Raw genomic sequence first — 17,272 nt, forward strand, 5'->3', positions numbered from 1 at the left:
CACAGCAGTGAACAGTTTGGGGCTGTGTGAGGACTGCAAGATATGAGCCATAGGTGATTTTTTCATAACAGTGAACTTTTGCTGTTATTCTTTACTTTTATCAATTTTCCTCCCATTAAATACTTTTCCCTTTGTTATACTGCAAAGGAGCTGCCTACAAAAGGGGCAGTATTTACATTTACACACGATTTTTTCCAGTTAGTCTGATTTTAAATACACAAATACATGAGACAAAGTAACAATGATGATGTCTGTGGTCTCCAGAGGAAGACCTCTAGTGCTGACAAAACGCCTCCAGCCACTGGTCCGTGTGGGTAATTTAAAGGTCAGCTCTCAAATTTGTCTTTATATAGGGTGAAAGGGAAGAATTATCCGCAGCAGGCGTTGTGTTTGGCTGCGTTGCGAGGAAACCTGTTACAGCTTCTCATGCCAGATTATTATTACTATCTAGAGTTTACTCACATATTGCATGAGTATATTATATGTATTACATAGATATGCAAGCTTATACATTAATCTATATTAATACATTCTTAATACAATGGACATGCACATGTACACAATCCTTATCAAGAGTTCTCAGTATAAACTATGCCTAGTTTATCTTCGCATGGTTTGTTTTATGATTCCGTGCTTATGTGTGGAAAAATCTTGTATGAGAGATATATATATGAGCTTAAAATTTTTTCATTATAAAGATCATATATTAAATTATTTTTGAATAAAGTTTTCCAAGTTTCAAAACATAACTGGGGGGAGGAGGTGGGGGAAGGGGAGGCAGACCTAAAACATCTCTTTTTTTTCCACCAACAGATCAAGGTCAGTTGCCTCAGCAAAAGAAATTTCATTTTTAAGCCTGTCTGTGCAGGATAGAAATCAATTATCTCTTATGATACAGAGAACAGCGCGCAGCCCTGACAGGAGCCTTGCTTTATATACAAATACATTTGCAGATCTGTTTCCAGACCAAGCTCTAGCTTTTTTAACTAGATGTTCCACGCTCGGCTCCAAAAGGGCAGCACAGGCAGAAACAAAAGAGCCTCATCAGAAAAGTAACTAATTATCCGTGTCGGGCAGGGGCGGTGGGTTCGCGGCGGCGGAGGGGGAGCGCCGGGACTGTCCTCGGCGTCCCTTCGGCCTGGCCCCGCGGCGGCTGCCCCCAGCCCCGCACCGCCGAGCACCGCGCCGGGCAGCGGCTCCTCTTCTGGGCGGGCGGGAGCGGCGAGGAGAGGAGCCCCTGCGTTAGGATTCACCTCCTCGGCTCCCGTTAGGGAGGGAAGCAGCCACCCCCGCAGCGGGCAGGAGCGATCAGAGCGACCACGCTTTCCTCGTCGCACCGTTAGCGGCAACAGGTCCACGCAGTGCGGAACTAGAAGGCGTTTTCCCTATGGAAGTAACGTAATTTATGGAAGGAAAAAAAAAAATCTAGCAGAATTCCTACTTGCAAAACTGGATCTTTAAGTGTCCTAATGAATAAAGGTTTCCACGCGGCAGCGTGGAAAAGGCTGCGGCTCGCTGCTGATACTGATCCAGGGAACCCCTCCCGCCAGTTCTGGGCAGGGTTCCCCGCCTTACGAACGGCGCCCGGGGGCGCCTCAGCTTTTGCACACCCCCGGGGCTTCAGCCCTTCCACGCCTTCCAGTTTGTTCAGCAAAATGTCCGTCAGAAAGCTGCCTTGCACCAAGAAATCACTAACCGTCCGTACCCATACGTGTGCTGCCTTTCTGGCGGGCGGCCCCGCGGGGGGGAGCCCCGAGGCGGGGCGATGGGCCGGGAGGCTCGGCGATGCCCTGCGCCCCGAGCTGGGCCGGGCGGAGCAGGCAGCGGCAGGAGGAGGTGAAGTGTTACGACACCTCGCTGATGACTCACTTAGCAATAAAAGAAAGGCAATCACAGAGGTGCTTTACCACCCACTTGGCCCGGCGCACTCCTCACTCCGGAGTCTCCTGTAGCTTTGCATCGCGCTGCTGCCAGGTGTTTATAAGGCAGCAGTGCATTCCAGCGTGCAGCAGTAAGCTTGGCCGGGTTTTAAAAATAGCTTCTCGGTCAATAATTGACTGTTTGGAAATGGTTCTCTATGTCGGACCAGAGAGGCTCGACATCTCCGTAAGGCAACAGTGAATGATTCGCAGCAGAAAAAAAAAAAAAAAGGCAATAGGCTTTGGAAAGTGATCCTCTGTGGTGTGCGTTTTACTACACAAAATATTTCAGCCTGAAGCACCCACTCTGTTTCGCTGACAGTGGATCAAAAATAGATACAGGGGGGAAAGTATATTTTTGTGTTTGGGGTTTTTTGGAGTTGTTTTTTTTTCAGTTCTCTAGAGAGGATAATTTACTTCCTAAAGCCTAAATTGGAGGCACTAACAGCCTCCGCTCAAATGAATCCCTAGGAATTAAAAGCAATATTTCCTCGACAAAGTGGTGAGAGGAACGCATTGGCTACGGGATTTGGAAGGTTTCGAGGTACTCTCCCCTTCGTACTGTAGGGGTGATGTGGTTATGACAAGGAGTGGAGGGGGGGAGATTTAAGGTGAAAGGAAGAGAAGAGAAGAGAAGAGAAGAGAAGAGAAGAGAAGAGAAGAGAAGAGAAGAGAAGAGAAGAGAAGAGAAGAGAAGAGAAGAGAAGAGAAGAGAAGAGAAGAGAAGAGAAGAGAAGAGAAGAGAAGAGCGAAGCGGGGACGGAGGCGGGGGGGGAAGTAGAGCAGAGCCTGTATTGGATACACTTTTCCTGGTGTAAACAGTCCCATAAAGCTGGGCGTGAGAGGTGTGTGAGGTGAAGCAGCAAACTCGCGTTATAAACTTTCCCAGCTGCAGAGGGGTCCTGCGCCTGCCTCTCTGCCACACGCTGCCTTCTCCGGGGCATTTCCCGGGGCCGCACCCGTCTGTGCCCGAGGCGGCGCCGTTCCGTGCCCGGGGCCGTGCCAGCCTGTGCCCGGAGCTCTGTCACCACGCCGGGGACAGGCTGCGTGGCGGTGACTCTCGCCCCGCGCCTGGCTGAAGCCACCCGTTTCAGTGAGTGATTGCTCAGAGCAACTCTGGGCTGGCGGCAAACGCGAACGCTCAGCGGGAGAGGAAGAGGGACAGGATGCGGATTTCTCTCCTTCTGACATGCTTCCCTCTAAGTCTTTTTGATCGGCTTTGAATTTAGACTTCCCAGCAGAAAAGTTTCAGTCCTCCATTTATTTATTTATTTCATTTGCTTCTGCGAAGTTGGTCTTGAACATTCCCCCAAAAAGTTCTCTTTTGCTAGTTTGCTGGGAAGATAGATAAACATTTTCCGGCACAGTTTCCCAACACAAAGGTAGAAGGGAGCGTGCTATTTGTTGATCATCGAGCAGACCCTCAAAGTTGGAAATGTCCCTGCTTAGGGGAAAAGGCTTTGAAATTTGCCCAGGTTCCGTGGCCTCTTTGAAGCTGTAAGAAAGTGGAGCTTGCCTTGAAATACCATCACACAGAACCCTCTACCTTGAAAACAAAGAGGTGGAAGAAGCTTCAGATTATTTAAAATTAGACCGTGTTTTTTTTTAATGTAAATGTACATACATTTAAATAGGGAAGTATAAAATATTCCAGGTCTTGCCGCTTGTACTAATCAAGGCTGCTGGAGGCTCCCCGAGCCATCATCTTTTATAATTATAATTACACGCGTCAATCAAGACCTTCAGGCAAAGTCAGAACAAGGCAGGCAAACTCAGGAGAGAAATCACATTAAAAAAAAAGTTTGGGGAACTTAGTAAGGAATGGAGAAGAGATTAGAAAAAAGGGTAATTAAGGTTGCTCAAGGCAATCGTGAGAGCTAGAACTCCATGTTAAATTAAATGTAGCCACAAGGGACCAGGTATCATTTATAATATATACTGCCCTAAACTGTTACTTCAGAGAAATGTGGATGTGTAATAACCACTCCAAAGTATTTTCATCCGTAGCGATAGTTCGCGGAGTGGCTTTGCGATGTACAATTTGAACTCGCTCCAAACGCTTCCCCGGCGGAATGACATTAAGCCCACGAGTAGGAGCGAAGAGCCCGGGGACTGGTACTAGGGCCGTGTCCAAGAGGGAGTATTGGCCGGGGAGAGCCGGCCCTGTCCGGGCCAGCCGCCGGCGGGGACAGGCGACCGGGATGCCCGCGGGGGCCGCAGCCCGCCTGGCCCCCGCAGCGCTCGGGCCGGTTTCGCCTCCGGACGCGAGGTTTCCTTCCCCGGCTTTCGCCCAAAACGCGGGTGCCTTTCCCGGAGCAGCAATAACGAGAGCGGAGGCACGGAGCGCCCCGGCGGGGCGTCACTAAGCGGCGTGACCCACCCGGCGGCGAGCGGGAGGGAACGGACCGTCACTTTCCCCGACGGAGCCCAGCGAGCCGCAGAGCGCGGGTCCGGCGGTGCCCTGCCGATGTGTGCTAAACTTCCCACGGTCTGCCGTAAGTGCAGCCGAGCTGTGCTCTGACAACGCTTCTCCTGCGGGGAAGGGTTACGAGGAGGCGAAGCTCCTCTGCGAGCCGCCCCCGGGGTCCTCTGGCCACCCGTCGGGCCCGCAGCAGGCTGAAGCGGCCCGGCTGCAGGTTCGCAAGGCCGGAGGGCCGCGGCCCCGCCGCGCCGCGGAGACCCCCGGCCCGCAGCCCCGACACCCTTCCGGAGGGCGCCCGGGGGAGCGGCGCGGAGCCGCCGCTGCGCTGCGGACGCCGCCAGTGCAGAGCCGGTCCGGGCTCAGCGCAGCGCGATGCTACAGCGAGACGCCTGCCAGAGGTGTTGTTGGTAATTAGTGTATCTGATAACAACTTTCCAAGGGCCGAGACGCGGTCTCAGCCCGAGCTACTTCTGCCTAAAGACGAGGGCTTTCCCTCGGGATGGTTTTCGGCCACCCCGCCTTAGCCATCGCCAAATCATCGCTGGGAGCCACCCCGCTCCCAGCGCTCGCCATTGTTTCCGTCCTAAAACTTATTCGCAGGCGAACTGTTGAACTCTGAAATTATAACTTGAGAAATAACGTGTTGATACAGATCAAAAGCTCGCCTGCTTGTCCTCCCGCCCGAAGGGGAATGGGGTGAGAATGGTAAGAGCCCGAGAGGTCCGAGCCTCTCTGCGCGTTGGGTCCATCCCCAAAAATGTTAATCCCTGCACAGAGAAGGAAAGCAAGAGACGTTTTCTACTCCAGTGGTGCTGGTGTTGGGTTGGCTCGGGATCTGCACTGAATTAAGCAAAGCTCTCTTCTTCCAGTTACTGGATGCGAAAAGTTTAAACTGTCTAGGCAAGAGCACAGCTGAGTCCGCACTCTGCACGTGGAGGGCTTGTCCCACCGCTGGTCACCTTGTGATCGTCACAAATATTTAATAAGTTACAACAAGGGTCAGTTTTCACAAACGGACCGATGGAAATGCTATATGACCGATGGAAATCCCAACCGATGGGAAATGCTATACCCTGCGCCGGAGACGGTTCCGCGCCTCACTTTCAATCGGAAGCAATTTTCACTGCCAAATATTTTCATCTCTTAGTATACACAATGGAGATTAAAGTGTCAGAGGAGTACGGGCAGCGGAGCGCTCGGGCGGGGGGCTCGGATGCTTTCAAAGGTGCAAATATCGCCCATCCCGCACCGCTAAACCTATCTATGCGCTGCAGTGGGAGCTGCGCGGAGCGCCCCGGGCGCTCCCGGCGTGGGAGAGGCGGGAAGGGCAGCGGAGGCGGGCAGACCCCCGGCCCGGCTTGCCGGGCGGCTCGGCACCCCGCCGCATCCGGAGTCCCCGTCCCGCCACGCCGCGGGGCCACCCGGCTCTCGCCGCTGAGACACCCGCTTGAGAGAAACGAGTTCTTTGGGACAACTTGGAAACGAGTGCCTCTTGCTGCACCGTGAGCCGGGGAAGGGAGTCTCTTGCTCAAGCGGTGGCACTGTCAGGGCATTGGATTTTGTGCAAACGGTGCAACTGGCACCGACAGATTTCGCAAGAAGTTTAGGGGAGGGAGACCCAAAAAGCCAGAATAGGTACAGCGAGCTCAAGCGCGGCTCCCTCCCGCTTTACTCAGGCTCTAGGGCTGCGCGGCGGCAACGTGGCCGCAAGGGCTGGGGTTCTCCAAGCGCAAGGGTTTCCGCTGCCTACCCCCGCCCGACCGGAGGGAAGGCGAGGGCCGGGGTCACCGCAGTCGCCGCTGTCCGGGCGGGGGAATTGCCCCGCCGGCCCCAGGGGAACTGGAGTGGCGTTGCCCGCCAGCAAGGAGGCACACATCTGGAGGGAGGGCAGGCGCAGCCCGGTTCGGCGGAGCTGGCGGCCCGTCAGGCTCCGCTGGGGCCGGGAGGGGTGGCTGCATCCCAGGCCCCCCCACCCCGCAGCCCTGTTTAACAACTGGGCAGGGGGTGAGCGCGCTGGGCAAACGTGTATGCTCCTGTGCGTGTGTGTGCGGTGCATGTGTGTGTGTGTGCGCGGCGGGTGTTGCTCGTCCCGCCTCTGCCTTATTGGCTGCAAGGGTGGTGTCGAGGCCCCCCTTCGCCGGAGCCCCCCGCGCCCTGCAGCCCCTGGGCTCGAGGAGCGCCTCCCCGCGGGCCCGGGGCTAGAGGTCCCGACTCGGCACCTCCGCACTTGTGGCGGGGGGAAAAGGGGGAGGAGGAGGAGGAGGAGGAGGGAGGAAGGGAGGAAGGGAGGAGGGGGACGGGGGTGGGAACCCTGTCCAGCAGCATCAGCGGCGGCAGAGCGCTCCTGTGCACTGTGCCGCTCCGCATGGATCGGGGCGCCGGGCTGCCGCCGCGCTGAGCCCCGGGCGGAGCTGCTGCGGGCTCCCGGGGTTCCTCCTTCCTCCCCGGCGCCCCCCAGTCTTCCTCCTCCTCCTTTCCTCTCCGCCCCCGCTGCTTGCAGCCCGACTACCGCTCCGCGGCTCCCCCAGCCGCGGGCACCCGGCGGCGCTTCCCGGCGGCCGGGGCCGCTCGTTGCTCCCGCTGCAGCAGGGCAAGGGCTGGCGCGGAGCAGAGGGAGGGAAGAGGAGGAGGAGGAGGAACAGGCAGCGGCCGCCGAGCGCCTCTTGCTCCAGCTAAATCTGTGCTGCCGTGTCCAGGTGCTGGTGTCGCGGACGGACACGGAGCCCCCACCCCGGCCCGCAGCCGCCTTGTCATGCTGCCCAAAGTGGAGACGGAGGCCCTGGGACTCGCCCGGTCGAATGGGGAACAGGGGCAGATGCCGGAAAACATGCAAGGTAAGGGGGGAAAGGCACGGCGCTCCCCCACCGCGCACGCTCGGGCCCCCCTCGGCAAACAGCCCCTTCGTCCTGCCAAAAAAGTTTACGGCTACCGACTGCGAGATCCCCCTCCGCCGCCCGCTCCGCGCCTTGTCGCGCCTTTGCCTTCGCGGGACAACTTCTAGCGTGGCTCGGGCGGGCACCGGGGACCGGGCCACCAGCGCCGAGGGGACGGCAAGACCCCGGCCAGGAAGTGCAACCGCGGCCGGGAAACCGTCAAGCAACTGGCCGGCGGGAGCCTTCCCCCGGGTGCAGACGCCCCGCCGGTCACTGTTCGGGGACACCGTCCCCGCGGCAGATCCGGGGGATCCCGGTCTCGTCCCCGGTCCGCGCAAAACTGACTCGAAGTTTAGGGCAGGGGGAGTTACGCGGGGAAGTCCTGCCGAGCACCCTGTGTGCCACACACCGTCCCGAAACGGGGCCCCGAGGGCTCTGTCCCGCGGGTGCGGCGCCCGCAGGCACAGCGCAGGTGGCAGCGGTGGTGGTGCGAAACTTCGCAGCAGAGAGCCCCGACGCCGCGGCGGATTTGCGCCCTTGCGGGGTACCCGGGAAGGCAGCGGGATGCCCGAGCTGCCACGGCTCTGGAAGTGCCTCTGTGGGACGGGACGGTGCCGTTGCCGGTACCCTGCACGGGGCCCGAGCGCTGCGCGGAGGCAGGCGGCGGAGACCCCGTCCGAGGGCCGCCGCGGGGGGATCGGCTCCCTGCATCGGAGTCGGCAGCCCGGTACGCGGGCACTGCCCGCCCCGCCCAGCCCTGCGCGCCTCTCCCGTCCCGTCTGCTCTTTCGAAATTATTCCCGTCTCCTGTCGGGAGCCTGCTGGGGACCGGGGGCGGGGTGGGCCGGGGGCCTCGGAGGTGCTGGGGGCGGCCCGCCCGCCCCTTTCCTCACCCGCGGAGGAGGCTCCGTGCCAGGTCACAGCTCTCGGAAAACCCCTGCTTTCCCACTTGGTTTTTCCTGCGAGGAGGGGGAACTTCGTGCCAGCGCCGGGCCCTGGAGCCGCGGCCGCGGGAGCAGAGGGGAGGGCCGGGCCCTCCTCCTCCTCCGCCCGCGGCCGCCCCGCGTCCGCCCCACGCCGCTGGCAGGCGGCGATTCCCGGCCGTGCCGGGGTCGCTTTGGAAACGTTTTCCCGGCCGTGGGCTGGCAGGTTAATGCCCCCCGCGCTCCCTGGCAAGCTCCCCCGAGCGCCGGGCGCAGCCCCCTTGCCCTGCCCGAGGTGCGCGCAGGTCCCGCGCCCCAAGCCGGACACCCGGTCCGGGGGCTTTGGGCGGACTCTGACCGTCCCCGTGTCCTCGAACTGTGGCAGCCGCGGGGTTACCGGCAAAGAGGCGACATCCTGAGCGGTGCCGCTGCGATGCCCTGCGCCTCTCGCCTCGCTCAGGAGCCCTCCGCTGCCGCCGCGCTTGCCGAGCAGATCGGAGGTTTAGCAGCAGGGAAGGGGAAGGAAACCGGCCCCGCGGTGAGCGGCGAGGTTTCTTTTTGGGAATAACCAGAGCGGCTGACTGGGCTCTTTGTGGGGGGAGCCCGGCTCGAGTGACCGCGCTCTGCGACTTCATTCAGCTTGTTTTACCCCCACCTCGTCCTCTCCTGACGGCCGGCTCCTCCCCGCCTGTTCCCCGAGCGGCAGAAACTTCAAGTGGCCCCGGCGCGCAGGTTTCCCGCCGGTACCGGAGGGCGCCGGCTGGGCAGACCCCGACCGCATCCCCCGAGGACGAGGGTCCCGGCCTGCTGTCCCTCAGCCGACCCGCGGGGAGCCGCGCCGACGGGGACTTAAAGCGTCTCCCCGGTCGCTGCGGGGACCGCTGTCTGCGAAAGGCGGGGACTCGGGCATGCAGCGCTCGCCCCACCGGCCGGGGCAGGCGGGGGAAGCGAGCTGGCTCGGAGGGGCGGCGGCCACCCTGAGACAACGAGTTCGAGGGGCGCGGAGGACGTTGTTTTAAGCTGGTTTTGCAAGTAAGTAACTTGCATTTAACGCGACGCAAAAAGTGCTGGGTCTGTAGGATACAAGTTTAGGCTAAGTAAATATTTGCGGGATGAAGTTGAAAGAAAACTTTAAAGGAAACGAACTGAGTTACTTTAAATACAAAAGTGACACTTAATCTTTTCGTTCTGATTTTTTAAAGCTTGTCCCTGATAATTTTTGGATTTAAATGAATTCATTTGATTTGTGATTCCAAAACCTAAGGACTAGGTTAAGGGCACTCTGTAAATATAAATATCTAGAACACAAAACTGAGCAGCTGATGGTTTTTGTTCCACTTGCTAAGTATCATGCAGATTTGCTGTTGATGAAAAGTTGCATGTCTCAATGCAAGCTGTGTTTTTAAAAAGAAAACTTTTTTTCCCTTTAATTTGCAGTGGTGTGTTTAAGTGAGCTTTCTCTCTAGATGAGAACAATTGCAGAAAATTTGAGTCATTAATGTAAATTCTAATTGAATGTGCTATTTCTCCTTTCCCCAGTGTCTCAGTTTAAAATGGTGAATTACTCTTATGATGAAGACCTTGAGGAACTGTGTCCAGTCTGTGGAGATAAAGTGTCTGGGTACCATTATGGACTTCTCACCTGTGAAAGCTGCAAGGTTCTGTTCTAATTACTTCATACAAACACAAGTACACCAAAAAAAAGTTTCAAATATAAGCAGAAAAAATGATAATTAAAGAAAACAGATGTGTAATAATTTAGCTTAATTCTGATATGTTTCTTGTTACTTTCACATAAGAAATTAACCATCAAAAAGCTTTAGGATTTTGAAGTCTCTTGGAGAGATCTCATCTGCACAAATGGAAACAACCTGGACTGTTTTGCATTGTACTTTTGTCGTTGCTTTTAAGTATTTTGCTGTTGTGAAGTGATGTAGTTCTAGAACAACTTTCATTCCTAAATGTCCTAAATATCGATTTTAGTTGATTTATATACATTCAGAGTATTCTGTTCCTCGAGGATAAAGTAGGAAAAGTATCCTCAATACAGATCAGCTTTACAAAATCTAATGCGGCTTTCTTAAGACTTTTTCATCCTTCAATATTACAGCCTAAATTTCTGTGACTATAATGACCATGCACTTTTTTCATACAAACTATAACTTTCAGAGCTCGCCTGACACAAAAAGTCAAGTAACTAATGTATTACTTGTTTTAGATCATTCATTAATTTGGGGAATAAAATAGTTATAAATGCAACTTATCATATTGGAAGATGAATGTATCCGCATGGTTGTATTATACTAAAGGGTTTAAATACTTAGGAATTTACTACATGTAAATTTTGTCATGTAAATTTTTTTTTAAGTTCTTTATTGTTGTCTAAGTAATGCACTGTAAATGAAACTCCTTTGGCAGAACAATGCAATTTAAAATATTTAGTTGCATGGGAAAATTAACTTAGCACATTATATTTTCATTAAAAAATAATCAATGAGAAATGAACAAGCACTTATTATGCCTCTAGCATGCACCTCTGGGATGTACAGTAGCCAGAGGTACTCTGTATTTCTGTTATCTTTGCAATAGTGTCCCTACTTATTTCATGTAAAAGTACTTTAAAAGGAAAAGTTTAATAATTTTGCAATGATTAAAGAATACAAAAGGAATTAGTCAGCTTCACTATTACTGGGGCACAGGAGACTACAGCCAGTCTTACCAAGCTTTGACATAAATCTATAAAACAGCACTAACACAAGAAAACCTTTTCTGGAGTCTGGTGGTTTTCTCCTGGGTACATCTCACTGTAATTTAAAATAAACTACGTAACTTCATAAGTGCATGAGTGGTGTCTGAAAAATATATTACAGTGATTTCCATAAAATAAAATGCTGAAATTCGCTATTCAAGAAAAACAGGCTAACTTTTGTATCTGTCATACAGGGATTCTTTAAGCGAACAGTCCAGAATAACAAAAGGTACACATGTATAGAAAATCAGAATTGCCAGATTGACAAAACACAGAGAAAACGATGCCCTTACTGTCGATTTCAAAAATGTCTAAGTGTTGGAATGAAATTGGAAGGTAAGAAGTATAGTCTTGCTGATACTGTCAACTATACTATAGATTAATTTTGAAAATTATAGCATTACATGTGTTATTACATGCTATTTTATTTTTTAAAATGCTACATATTTATCATAGTTTTGAAATTACAGTAAAAGGTGATTTGTGTGCTCAATGAAATTGTTGCTTTATAAAAAAAAAATCTAATGAGTAAATGGTAAATCACTAACAACTAGTCAAAACCATAATCCATTTTTTCATATATGTATAAAACTTGATATTTCAGTATTTTAGAGTTTGTGAAGGAATGGATCTAGATAAAATAGTTTTGCAGCTTTTTAAAAGACCTAATTTAGATTAAACATAAAATATGTAAGAAGTGCCCAGATTAGGAAAAAAAAAAAGCGCCATTGCTATGCAGAGTGATCTGCTTTTATTTATATTTTATCTAGGGTTGTTTTTTTTTTAAATATATTCTTCTGACAATAAGGCAGAAAATAGAGAAACAGATAAAATAAGGGGTTTTTTTCCTCACACTGACTTGCCTTTGGGATTAAGGAATCAAATAATTTCTAAAATTGTGTCCTATATTTTGTGATCCTACACCTGAGATGCTATTACAAATGAAAGAGAATAAGGGATTTTGAAGTATACTTTTTGACTTCATTTCACTTTCTCATGTACAGAGAACAATGAAAAGTGTACAGTACCCTTTGAGACAACTGAATGCAAAATTATCATCAACTTGAATTTGAGAATCATACACAGTTCATTCTAACTTTGATACATAAAATATTAAAATTCAGATTTCACAGCAAATGACATTTCTGCTTGACCGAGGACAAGCTCCTAAATTCCTTATTCTTACAATTGTACTGAAATGGCATTCATCCTAGATGGTTAACCGGGAAAAATCAGGCCAAGGAGGGCAACCATAAACCATTAAGGGAACCATAAAGGCTAAGACCCAGTCACCTGAGTCTGGCACAGGAAAGCTACTGATATAACTGAAGATAAACAGAAAAATCAGCCTCCTGCAGTTTGGTGGATTCAATACTGTTCTGTTTGCCCACAAGACAGAGCTAGCACAGACACACTGCACTAAACATCCTGAATCACTGCATGTTCTTCCAAATTCAAATAGTACAACAACAGGACATTTGGAATCCTTTTCTCATTGCTGACATTAGGAAAAAGGATAAAATACATTTATCTACTCCTACCTTTAACTCCTCTCAATTGTTGACAATGGTACAGGACCAAATTTTGTCTTCTGCGATTACATGCAGTTCATCTTAATTTCTATAGGAGTTATACAAAAGCATTTGCTAATCCAATTTGGCTGATAATTTTTAATTGTAGAATACCTGGGAGGGTACTATGTATACAGATTTAAAGTTAGTTACATTTAGCAGCATGGTGATTTAATTACTTTAATTTCCTGCATTTTGCTCAAAATCAACATTCAACGGCAATAGCAGCAGCAGGATTTTTACTGCAAATTTAAGCAAAGTGCCTGTAGTTTTAAAGATACTCTAGAAAATGTACTTTAGGTTCCTTATCCACACATCCATACAACTTCTTTTCCTTTGTTTAGAAAATCGGAAGAACACGTGCTTCCATAATTGTAAATACTTGTGACATTTATATGTGTATTTCCCTGATAGCGATATATATAGCCTTAAAGTCTAGTTCATAAATTGCCATGGACCAAAAAAATCATTAAACGTTAAAGTCCTTATGATAATGTACAGTATTATGCGTATCTAGCATTCATAATAAATTTTTAATGTTCTACTAATCCCTAAGATAAAAAGCTCAAGAACTTAACCTCCAGCAGTCTCAGCAGTCTCAACATGTCACCAGGCTGTCAAAGGTTCCTCTTTCAATCTAATTGCCATTGGGCAAGGTGGGCTTGGTGAGAGCTCCTCGCTAGTCCATTACATATATACCATGGTGACAGACACTGCTGTGACAGAGACCACCAGTATGACTCCCAGGGCAGCTGTTGAGGTGGATTTGTTTTAATTATTTCTAATTCCAGAGATATTACAAGCCAGAACAGTGTCAATAGTTTCTGTTTCACTTCCACCTTCTATGTGGAAGGCAGCAAGCTGACAGCTTTCTCTCTGTACATTCCAACTGCAGCTAAACATTTCTGTAGAGCTGTTCAGCTAACTAGAAATCTCTTAATGTTTTACACCAATCTGAACAGAATCATCAAAAGGAAATATTTCCTTTTTGCCAAGAAAAACGTATTCCCCTTTATGACTACTGAACATTTCGCAATTTACGTTTCAGATGTTTTGCTGCGGTGGAAGGCAGTAATGGAATGATTATAATGAGACAATGTGGTCCGCTGGATACGTCTCAGACAAATTCTGGACATCAGCCCTTGTTTCTTAATGACATAGTAGCTTGACATAAAACCAAACATACATTGAGATCTCCACATGATCCCATAGCAGGTGTGAAATTCCTGTAGCCAACCATTGTGTTTGTCCCTGTGTCCTAATCAATGTAACGAGAAGTCCTTCTATGTTAGTAATATATGCATGTGATATTTAAATTACCAGAAAAAAAAAGTGACATTTGTTAAGTCAAAATAAATCTTTTTCTTTAGGAATAGAAGTGCTACTTTAAATATGAAAAAAAAAGGAGTTATACTTTTACATTTTTCTATGTCCTAATGTAAGTTTCATTAAAGACTGTTGATTCCAAGTTTTAATTATGATTTACCTCCTCCTCTCCCTCAACAGCTGTGCGAGCTGACCGAATGCGTGGCGGTCGAAACAAGTTTGGACCAATGTACAAGAGAGACAGGGCATTGAAGCAGCAGAAGAAAGCTCTTATCCGAGCAAATGGACTTAAACTGGAAGCCATGACTCAGGTGATCCAAGCAATGCCAACTGACCTGACAATATCCTCTGCAATCCAGAACATCCATTCTGCCTCCAAAGGCCTACCTCTGAACCATACTGCCTTGCCTCCTACAGACTATGACAGAAGTCCCTTTGTAACCTCTCCGATTAGTATGACAATGCCACCCCATGGCAGTTTGCAAGGTTACCAAACCTATGGCCATTTTCCAAGCCGTGCTATCAAGTCCGAGTACCCTGACCCTTACACTAGTTCACCAGAGTCAATAATGGGCTACTCATACATGGATAGTTATCAAACAAGCTCACCAGCAAGTATTCCGCATCTGATATTGGAACTCCTGAAATGTGAGCCAGATGAGCCACAAGTCCAAGCTAAGATCATGGCATATCTGCAGCAAGAGCAAGCCAACAGAAGCAAACACGAGAAGCTCAACACATTTGGGCTTATGTGTAAAATGGCTGACCAAACCCTCTTCTCCATTGTTGAGTGGGCTAGGAGTAGCATCTTTTTTAGAGAACTTAAGGTAGGTAACAATCTTACATTATAATTATCATTCAGTCAAGAAAAAAATACCATTTGTTACAATGTCGTACTTCAAGCAAGAAAGTATGGTTTATCTCTTTTTTTTTTCTCCCAGACATCTCATTCTTAATGTATGTAGCTTGAAGTAGGCAGAGTATTACAAGGAGAAACTTGTAGTTGTCTCCACCTGAGCCTGTAATTAGCTGTAGCAAAGAGATTCAAGTTTCAGTTCAGCTCTTTTGTACTTTACTATTTATCACAACTGTTACTAACCTCCATAGGGCCTCACATGAGTTTTACTCCTTCTTTGTCAGTATTGCTCACTGTCTGGCTTGTATTCAGAGTTGTAAGCACAGCTGTTACATCATTTTGCATTCATTTATGTAATTATTTCATTACCTCATTTAACATATGGGGTAATGCCATTTTTGTCCAATATGTCCTTACATAAGCTTATATTTGGAATATTCACTTTCTTAGTACAATACTGTTTTTGTGCATTCTCGTGTGTGTAGTTAACCATGAAGGCTGAATCCTAAGCAGGGTACACACAGAACAGAAAGCCAGGAGGAAGAAGATACCTTAAGGACTCCTTTTGGTTCTCATCACCACTGATATATGCGGGATTCCTTTAATCTAGGCTGGCTACAATGACCTTTAGTCTCTTAATTTTGTTGGAGCACCCAAAAAATGCTCACGCACAGTGCTCTGGTGGCCAGAAATTCCCCCATTTGTGTTTCTCAGACTTTTTGTTAAGGCAATTTTGAGGTCTGTTGTGGTCAGGTCTGAAATTTTAAGCTAGAAATTTGGGATCAGACAATAGAGATAAGCTACAGTTTTTAACCACTCTCTTGATACAGAAATTAGCTCTGGAAGAAATAAAAGGTTTTCCGTCTCAAAAAAATTCTCAAGATGATGAACTCAAATAATTCTGAATTTCTCTATTGTATTGCTAGTTACTGAATCTCTGTCTGCTACACAGGGATGTTTTTGCCACAACTATTTGCTGCTGAAATCTGTTTTTTTGTGACCACTCATAATTTCTTGCTGACTACTGTCAAGCTGAGGGAAAATAATACAATATCCAAATACAACAATTACTGTATAAGTTCACTGAGAATTGAATCTATATGATCAAGAACACAGAAGGGAGATCCCATTAAAAAGCTGCAGTCAGGACGCTTGCCACAACAATATTTCTGTCATAACCATAATGATGCGGACACATGAAATAAAGCCAGATTACAAGAAAAGCAAGCTGTATATGTTGCACATACAACTCCAGCTTCTCTCCAATTTTTCATGAGAATGGTTGCAGGAACCATTAAAAACTCAGTCTATATAAAGAGAAAGAAGGGAGGAAGTTTACGCAGAGGGGAGGAAGAAAATGGATTAGAGACAAAGACTGTCACATCTTTGCTATCTAGGTTGTTTGTGATTTTATAGTAAGCTGTAAGCCATGCTACCCATTTTAAATAATTTAAAAATGAAAATAGCAAACGTTACATTTCCAGTAGACTATGTTCTAAACATCAGGAACCAGATCTTTCTACCCGTATACTTGTGAGCACTTTAGTCTAGAGTAACCACGTTAAAAATCACTGAGACTTGCAGAACAAGATACTCTTCAGTGTAAGAATTTTTAAGTTATGATCTGCCTTAAAATTCCATTTATGATTAAAGTGGGAATATGAAAAGATATTCAAGCAACATTTAACATTTACTTTTTATGGTTCCATAGCTTAATCTATAGGCAGATTTTATAAGCATTCAACACAATGGGAATAGTTTCAGGGATTGTCTTCACCTCCAACCTCAGCTTGGATGATATTCTTCAACCAACATATATTTACTAGTACGGACACAAAAGATGCAGAAATTTGTTTCATGAAAATGCTGACCAACTTCTCTGTCTCTGGATGTATATATACACTACCATGTACATACATACTTCTGGAAATACATATATTCTAGAAATATATATAGACTCTCACATTTTTAGAAGGCATTGGTTTCATCTTAGTATTTGTACTCTTTACATCTTAGAAACGCAGTCAGTTTCATACCTTCTGGCATATCCACATCTTTTTTTTTTTTTTTAATTGGATAAAATCAACTAAACTGCACAGCATTCCAGAACAATAACAACACACTTAGAAATCCATCCTCATCCAATATTTAGGGATCAGATTACAGAAAATGCCAAGAACTTAAAGCTTCTCAACTTCAAAAAAGTGAGATGCCCAAAACACGTTTAGATCAGACTCTACTTTGTTAACTGCACCAGGTAACACCATCTCTTTTTACAGCTGAGAGGAGAGGGTCAGAATTAAACAAAAGGTTTCCAAACCTTTCCTGAACATAGCTCTCTTCTATCCATCCATGGTTTCAGCTCCTTCTGACCAAGGTAGCAAAAGCAGCTCTTTCAGATTGCTGCACAGAACATAAACACCTGTAGGTGAGGGGAAAAAAGACACCTAAGAATATGACAGAGAGATTTTAAATTCAGAAGGAGGGGAAAAAGCAATTGTAATAAAGATGCAACTAGATTTTCAGAACAGCTAACTGTGTTCCCTACCTATACACAGCTGAGAAGTATGTATTTGCTTGAGAAGATATTTTCCTATTATTCCTACTTGTCTAAACTTATCTAAATCTTGAGAT

The 17,272-nt window shown here is 48.1% G+C and overlaps 1 protein-coding gene across 2 annotated transcripts in view; it reads left to right on the plus strand.

Moving 5' to 3' along the window:
• The window catches only part of NR5A2 (nuclear receptor subfamily 5 group A member 2), a 97,743-nt gene that overhangs the window by 3,566 nt on the left and 76,905 nt on the right, over positions 1-17,272 (plus strand). Inside the window, exons 2-5 of one of the 2 annotated variants that reach the window (XM_074598442.1) lie at positions 7,038-7,175; positions 9,676-9,794; positions 11,080-11,221; positions 13,963-14,609. In XM_074598442.1, the coding sequence (XP_074454543.1) occupies positions 7,094-7,175; positions 9,676-9,794; positions 11,080-11,221; positions 13,963-14,609 (990 nt within the window). In that variant the 5' untranslated portion in view covers positions 7,038-7,093. Of the gene's footprint in view, positions 1-7,037; positions 7,176-9,083; positions 9,169-9,675; positions 9,795-11,079; positions 11,222-13,962; positions 14,610-17,272 lie in introns of those variants that run through there. The other variant, XM_074598443.1, reaches the window with a different exon arrangement.

This window comes from Larus michahellis, chromosome 8 (assembly GCF_964199755.1).
Source record: "Larus michahellis chromosome 8, bLarMic1.1, whole genome shotgun sequence".
NCBI classification, from domain to species: Eukaryota; Metazoa; Chordata; class Aves; order Charadriiformes; family Laridae; genus Larus; species Larus michahellis.